This window comes from Adiantum capillus-veneris, chromosome 19 (assembly GCF_014529385.1).
Source record: "Adiantum capillus-veneris isolate H3 chromosome 19, ASM1452938v2, whole genome shotgun sequence".
Taxonomy (NCBI): Eukaryota; Viridiplantae; Streptophyta; class Polypodiopsida; order Polypodiales; family Pteridaceae; genus Adiantum; species Adiantum capillus-veneris.
Window position 1 is genome coordinate 68,297,362 of NC_140949.1, and position 8,498 is coordinate 68,305,859.

The following is an 8,498-nucleotide window of genomic DNA, read 5'->3' on the forward strand; positions in this document are numbered from 1 at the left end:
CATTTGTGTTTGTTTTGTACATGGTGGACACATGATATTCTAATGACTTTGATTGGAGCTTTCCTATGTAGTTAGATTATGTTGACACTATTGAGAATGTGTTGAATTTTGTGAGATAACAAAATCGTCAAAGTGATGGAAATAAGAGTTTATGTGAAGGGAATCCCATGTGGGAGCCCAAGGAAGGGTGTATGGTTTTTTTAATGAAGAGGTCTCTATACAAAGGAGACTTTGGCAAATTTTTTAAGACTCACGTTGACAGGAGTTTTTTGGTTCGAAGTTTACCAGCCCATGTGTATATGGTGTGCTTATTTTTTCCATTTTTGAGTGTGCTATGGTTGCTTGTACAGTGCTGGGCAATGCCAATCTTTTATGTGTGCTCGTGGCTATGGTCTACAACTCGTCGTTTGACCAAGTTTGCAAAGAATGGATGCACTTTAAGCTTGGCAAGGATCTTTAGTCTTTATAGAAGGCTTCTATGGGAGATGTCTACCTCAATTTTCACATCCATTGTTTATGCCTGATCTTCTTGCAGAGGTGACTGAGGGTCGAGCGTCATTTAGGTTATACTACAGGGGAACTACGTCGACACACTTCATCAGCATTGTCAATGCATTTGGTGGGGCTAATAAAGTAAACTTGATGCGCTTGTCAAGTTAGAGGACAAGGTTGGTGAGATCACAACTCAATGGCTATTATTTAAATGCAATGTTTTGGTGGGGGTCGACCCTTGTTTTGAAAAATAAAAGGAAATGAAAGTCGGGGGTTTGCAATGATGAGGGGCATCGGCTGCAAATGGGCGGGAATGAAGGTAGTGGGACAAAAAGTTGGAGTAGGGGGGAACATGAGAGAGGGAGGTAGCAGGTGGGCGAAGGGCGGCAACCAAGAGCTACAGGTGGCCATCCTCAAGCAAGAGGGGGAGTCACCATGGCGTGAAGAGGAGGCGCACCAGAGTGGGCTACAGGGACCAGGTAGAGAAGGGGCCCGAAGCCGCCAGAACAGGCAGGTGAAGGGGGGCGAGCCTGAACAAAACCAAGGAGAGGAAGGCAAGTAGAGAAGCGTTGCACAAGCCGCCACGACCAGGAAGGGTGGACAGAGAGGAGAGAAAGAAGGAAGAAGGGCAACACAGTTCACCATGTTGGTGACCATCACGTAGGTTTGGGGGGGGCAGCTTGTTCAAGAGAGAGGCCGGCTACATATTCAGAGAGAGGTCTGGTTCTTCAAGAGTTGAAAGTCGCCAGAACACGTAAGGAGGAAGGCGGGCCTTTGAGTTCTAAGGGCTACAGGACGCTGCTGAGGGAGATCCTCTATTGCAAGGGTGACCCTGCAAAAGCCTTGGGAGGGCCGTTTGGTACGTAGCACACAAGGGATGAGCTCCATTACCAAGGTAGAGGTTTCGAGGACACGGGGTCCTCTCATCACCTTGCCGAGTTGGCCAGAAATCGAGAAGGGCTGCTCTTGATGTAGAGGAGATAGAAGAGTAGCACTGGGAGAAGGGGGACGGGTTGACAAGGAGGAGGGTGACCGAACTGCTAGAGGAGCTAGGGGAAGCTCCTGTGTTGCAGAGAGAGCTCATCACGGGCTGATTGACTCAGGAAAAAGTGGGGTCATTGAGTATAAAGGATGTTTCTTGTCATGGGAAGATCAAAGGGTATCAAGGGGTCAGTTGTGCAGTGAAAGGAAGAAGGGCATCTCCAAGGCTCGTCATCGGAGAGCATTCTCGGCATCGAGCATTGAACTTAAAGTTCCTTCGACTTGAGTTTGATGATTCTATGTAAATATGATCCTTTTTTGTCTCAATGTGCTTTTTGTTTTAGCATAAAAATATCGCCATATATGTGAATATTACAAGTTTGAGGGGTACCAAAGCCTGTGGATACCAGGTGTGTGCAAGTCTAAAAGCTTGAAGGAATTTATACTCGTAGAGACACACACTCTCATATTCTCTCCAGACTCAAGTGCCCTCACTAACAGCCAGGTGGTGCCAGCGAGAGCCTTAGGGTGATAAGAATGCTCGAGTATTCTACTATCTATTTGAATGTTTGACGATGTGGGCGAGCTATTGAGAGGAAGTATCTTGCTCTATCTTTTTTCCCGTCATCTTTTTGGTGCCCACCACTGAGGAGCATGTTGTTGATTACCCTTAGTCACAAGAGCAGGTGTTTTGGTTTTGAGAATCCAACACAGGCATCACAAGCCTCTGCAAACATGGCAGCAATGAATGTATGCTTTTGTGAAAGGAGGGATGAGAATGTACAGGCATGGGTTGTTGAAGCAGATTTGTTGCTTTTAGAGCTTAATATCTTTGATGATGTAGAGAGGGCTGATTTCATGTATAAGAGGTTATACAAGGATGCTTGGCATTTTTATGAATGCTTTCATGAGCATGTGCAATATAGTTGGAAACACATGAAGTATGCTTTGTTAAAATATTATGCATGTTCACAGCTGCCAGCAAGAGGTCATGTATACTTTTGTGGCACTTCAAGTGAATGCATACAATCTTGGATAGCACAAGTTGAGCATGAGATGATGCGACTTGCAATTGATAGTGATGTAGAAAAAGCTGCATTTGCTTCAGAAGGCTTGTCTCATGATGCTTTTATGTTTTTTCACATGCTTCCGAATGAGTGGCATTACAACTGGTCAGCCTTGAAGGTCTCATTGCTAATGTGTTATTGGAGGTTGCTAAAGTCTCAAGATTCAATAGAGGACTCCCTTGTCACCACTTTTGAATCACTATAAGGTGAGTTTTGGCATATGTTGTGGAGTTTGTTTGAGGGAGATACTCGGGAGCTGGATCTATATGGTTTGTCCCTTATAGAGAGGTCGGTGGTTGACATGGTGCAAGATTCATCTATCACAGAGCTTATGCATTACGATGATGAGGTTTTAGAAGATGGATATTGTAGCGATTTTGAGTCTGATACAACTAGCTTTTTGTGTGGAGATGATTTATGAGATAGTGCCTCACTCGATGATGCATCTGTTGATAGAGAGACACTTTTCTATCATTCCAAGAATAAAGAGCATGTTTAAGTGCAAGTCTATAGCCGCTTTGATGACATGGCACTTAAATACTAGATCGATAGATAATGTGATGTGAGTACCTGTTGACTCTCGTGCATGGAAGCACAAAAAGGAAGATGGCCTACATTTAAGGATGAGCCTTGATCCCGGTCTTGATGTATCCGTGTTGCTCTGGCAATGGATAGGGTAAAATCATTTGGATTATGGAGTTTGTCATGGAGCACATGGCCTATTTCTTTGGTTAATTATAATCTTCCACCATGGCTAGCTATCAAGAAGGGCCATCTGTTGTTGTCATTAATCGTCCCGGGAAAGTATAAAGCAAATAACATGGATATCTATTTGACACCACTTATAGAAGAGTTCCAAATCTTGTCGACATGGATCGATGTGGTTGACATGTCCCAACCAATTGGAGAACGAAATGTACATGTGCAAGACAGAGTCTTATATGGACCATGCATGATTGGCTAGGCTTCGACGAGTGTTCAAGAAAGTATCTTTGAAACTATCATGTATATGCTGTTCTTGGTTATGTCAATGCTTTTATTTTAATTTTATCATTTTTCAAGCTTGAGTTATTGGGGCAATCATGCATGTTCAAAATGTAGTTCTTGTCTTCGCTTCTGTCGCTCTGAGCATTTGAGCAAGATACTTTACGAGGAGTATGGTATATTTTTCTTGAAGGACATGAGGTATGTGGACCACACATATGCAAACATGACATGTATCCACTAAAAGCGAGTGATTGGAAAAATATTTGGCTAGAGGGGAGATTTTATGCCACCTGGCATGGGGGATATCCTATGGAAAACGATCACTTAAAAAAGGGAGAGAAAGGTCCAAAGAGATGACCTACAGGCTGTGGATCGAATGCCAGAGATGTTGCCTTGATTTAAATCCGATGGAAAGTTTGCTATACCAAAAGGTCCATGGGTTTTGAGTCGTGCATAAGAGCAACAAGTGAAGAATACTATATCTTCATTCAAGACTCTCACTAGCTATATGTGAAACCATAAAGGATTGTCTAACAGATGACATTAGAAGAACAATATATAAAATTAGTGAGTTGGTATGTTGGATCAATTCAAAAAAGATAATAAAAGACATCATAGATGTAGCGTGCTTAAATGTTATTGAAGCAATGTGTATGGTGGAGAAGAACTTTTCAACAAATATTCTTACCATCCAAATCATCTACTTGTGCATGTGGTCGATGAAGTTGCAATTGTTGAGGTAGTCCATAGTACGTGGATGTTCTTCTTGGAGAGATTCATGAAGACTTTAAAGAGATTTGTTCGTCAAAAGGCTCATCCCAAGGGTGGCATGGCCGAAGGATGGCTTGTACAAGAGTCTCTTGTTCTCATTAGTGAATTTTTTTGGCTCATTGATCTAGAGATGTCCCGAATGTGGACTACTAAGGTCAACATCAAGGTGACAAGGGATGAGCCACAGGGACAAGGCATCATTAGAAAGATGGATATTATAATGCGAGAAAAGGTTATGAGACTTTGTTTTCTCAAATCAGACATCATGCAAATGTGGCTAGAGAGATACGAAGTGAAAAATCAACAATGCTTGATAGATTGCTTGCAATTCAAGCGCAATTGTGCCACTAGAAACCTTTCGTTTCCAGATCATCTTCAGAAATTTCCTGACTTTCCTTTGGGTGGTGGCTAGATGCGACAACCTCATAGGCAAAGAGGAATGGAGTGTTGATTACTAAAGAGTAAGAGGAGATGTCAAGAGGTTGTGATTGGCATGTAGAATTTCCTTTTGTAGGTCCACATGATCACATTATTTTAGTAACTTTAAGTTTGTTTCAATCTTGTGGCTATAGTATCACAAATATGGAGCTTTGTGATCGTATGGGAGACACTTTAGAGTGCAATGAATAGACGAACAAAGGGTCACCTTCAATAGTGGCTTTAGGAAAAGCTTCATCCAAGAAAGTAGAAGTAGTGCAATGAGTGAGAATACAGAGTCTAGCAACCTAAAATACTTTGGCTACATCCAACACATCTTGAAGATTAGCTTTAGGAAGTTTGATATTTTTATCTTTGATGTCAAGTGGTTCAAAGTTATTACCAGCGGCCCTAATGAAAGTGTGCACAAAGATAAGAGTGGACTGATTCAAGTAAACTCTAGGCGGGTGTGGACAGATGCATGCGATATATTCATACTTCTGCAACATTGTGAACAAGTTGTGTTCACAATAGGTCCACTATGGAGAGAAAATGATGAAAAATATGTGGCTTCATGAACAAAGTGCACGGCCAACAGATGATGTAAGTGAGGATTTTGAGCTGGAGATCAGTGGTGAGCAGATGCTTGAACTTAGAAATGAGCTTTCAAATATGCAAGTTGACGTGGAGAGCAACAAAGAAGTGGAGTTTGATGACAAAGATGCAGAAGTACAGATTGAGATAGACATCTTTGGTGCATCAACTCTTATAGAAGATGAGAGATTGACTATTGATTTTTGCTAGAAACTCTTTTGATTAGTCTACAACACTGGATGTATATATTGAGTTGTGTTTAAGCTTTGTTTTTTTATTATTTGAATTGCTTAACACTATGTTGGTAACCTAACAGGACATAAAAGTGTCCTTTCAGGGTTTTGAAAAAAACCTCCAAAACCATAGTAAATCCACTCATTTTGTAAAATCCTTTCATGAGGTTATAGTTCAAGGCCTACTACACATGGAAAAAATAAGAAACTTGTAAAATTTCTCATCTTTTGGTCACACCAAGCCTCCAAAGTTGATGGACCAGTACATTTTCATCAAAACAGTCATTTCTTACGTTTTGTTGCATAAAAATAAGATTAGGGATTTTTATAGGACTTGAGATAAATTCCCTAGTTAACTTCAATGGGTTGGTGATCAGAACATATGATTGCTTCTCACTCACTATTTTTTGTTTTGCCAAAAGAAATAGGTACAAAAAAGTTGAATTTTTACCATTCTGCAAACCTATCATCAAAGTTTCTATAGCCACGCTCAATACAAATAATATATGCATGTTTTCTTAGTTCCCTATTGTCCTTTAGGTTCATAAGGAGCCATGGAGCATGTCAAAAGAATAATACATCTCTTACCAAGGGGAATCTTGGGGACAAAGATGGAGTGCTAAATACAGCAAACATGAAAAAATTGGGTTCAACATTATGAGTTGTAGACTCCCATAGAAACTATTCAATATCTAGCCAAATTTGATCCTTATGACTAGATATGGTTACTACCTACAAAATGCATGTAGTTGTCACAAGAAACTAACAATATTGAAAAAGCTATACTTGATATACTATAATGTTTTGTTTTCTTCTATAATTGAAAAAATCAACCATCGTTGCCTACTATGAAAAATAGGGTATTTTTTAACACTTCACGAAGTCTCTAACTAGCCTCCTAAAAATAGTTAGTTACTACATGTGACCATAGTATGCATATGTACACCTACTTCACAATACTAAACAGTATTTGTGAACACTATAGTCAAAAACACCTTTTTGCACGACCAAAATGTAGATATGCAAAACGCACTCTAACTCCAAAATGGGGATCGAAACACACCCAAAATGGAATTCTAACTACACTTAGGTAGTCTAAAAGACTGTACAAAAACCCAAAATGCAAAATCTCCAAGAAGAAGCACCTCAATCAGAGATCATTTGACAATGGCTCCCGAGACTCCCCAAGACCGCTTCTTCTACAACTCCAAGCTCCTTAGACACAACCAAGTTATGATACCATGTCAAGAAATAGAGAAGACGAGATCTTGAGCTTTTGCAAGCACACACATATGGAGGTAAACCTTCTACTTCTTCTTATTCACTAACTCAAGACAAGAAGTCTACAATGCAAAAAAAGGGGAAAATATAACATAAGGTGAAACTAGTACAATGGTCTAGTGTGAACCACTAGTGAGTGAGATCGATGGATAAGTGTGCAATCACTCTAGTAGGTAGACCAAGTTGGTGTAGTTCAATTGTAGTATCACTGGCAAAGATATGCATATCCACCAGGGCGCACCACTGATGTGATAACTCTCGATGATAGCCATCCAAAAGCAGTACATATTGAGCTATCTCAACATAGTCTTCAAGATTATTATTTTTAGTTAAATGCAGACATATAAGCATTGTAGTCAAAGAGAAAACTCTCAACTAAAGCATTGTAACTCTCTTGAGTTCAAGATCATGACTCTTTACAAAGAGTATGTGTGTGATCTTCTAGGTATTATTCTAAAAATAAAAGCACACCATACTACATGGTTTCATTAAAAAAATATGGACTAATACATCAAAGACCTTTTAAGATTCATTCAACCAATGGTTTTTATGTTGGGTCTAATAAGGCTTGTAAATACTTAAGACAAGCAAGGACACCAAGGGTACAAAATGCCTACATCACCAACCTCATGCAAAGTTACCCAAAGGGTCATTGAGAAAGCTAAAGCTTATTAAGTTTACAAGAAGAATTCTTCATATCTCCCTTGATTCATGAGGATGTAATTCTAGGAGCACCATGGTTCATCACATGTCTACTCAACATAAGCTTCATGAGGAAGGAAGTGCAATTCCAATGGTATTATGGAAAGACTCATCTCCCACCCCGTGGAATCTAATACCAACTCATGCTCTTATGATGAAATGAATCACATATCTTTCCTTCAATCACATAATGATTGATTCTTTGACTCTATTCCAAGTGAATTGCCTCACTCAAGCAGGGATTATGACCATAAAATAAGGTAGTTTCTAGAACTACTCCTTCTAATATACCTCCTTATAGTGTTTCACACACACAACAAGAGGAAATTCTCCCCAAAGATATTGAGCTAGTAGTAAGGCAATGGCATGTCCAAGTTCATCTCCGTTTGTCTCACGTGCTTTTAGCACAAAATAAGGATACATCCTATCCTATGTGTGTCAAAACAATAAACAAATGATTTTTTGTTTTAACTTAGAGGACATATTTGATAAGCTATAAGGTTATTCTTGGAAATATCAGGAGCTTGACAGCCTTTCTAGAGTTAAACTCAGAGCTATTGGGTAGGAAATGTATGCATTAGATGAACATTTCAAATCTTATTAATGGTTCAGAATCTCTGTCATAAAAACTAATATTTAATTCTCCTAAATGATTTTCTCATGTTAAACTGATCATTTAATATGGGAAAGTGCCAGGGGAGAAAAAGCTAGAATATTGGTTAAGTTGGCAGACCGGCCACAGTAGGGATCCAAACGAGGGAAAATAGGGATCCAAAGGGGGGGCCATCTGCAAAAGAGCAATGTGCAACAATGGGTTTAAAAGACCTTAAGGTTCATCCCATTAAGACTTCCAAAATGCTAATGTTCCAAAATTCAAAGGTTGTGTCCAACGGTCAAACATTAGGGATATTGGATGCTTTGTGTGTGTCCCAAAAGTCTTCATGCATCCCTACATAGGAGGTGGCGAGTCTTA

At 39.8% G+C, this 8,498-nt stretch overlaps 1 protein-coding gene across 1 annotated transcript; it reads left to right on the forward strand.

Moving 5' to 3' along the window:
• Positions 1-828: 828 nt before the first annotated feature.
• LOC147434189 (uncharacterized) lies at positions 829-3,656 on the forward strand. The gene has a single exon (XM_086489902.1). It carries the CDS (start codon positions 2,128-2,130, stop codon positions 2,743-2,745), a length of 618 nt encoding a protein of 205 aa, XP_086346028.1. The 5' UTR covers positions 829-2,127; the 3' UTR covers positions 2,746-3,656.
• Positions 3,657-8,498: the final 4,842 nt, after the last annotated feature.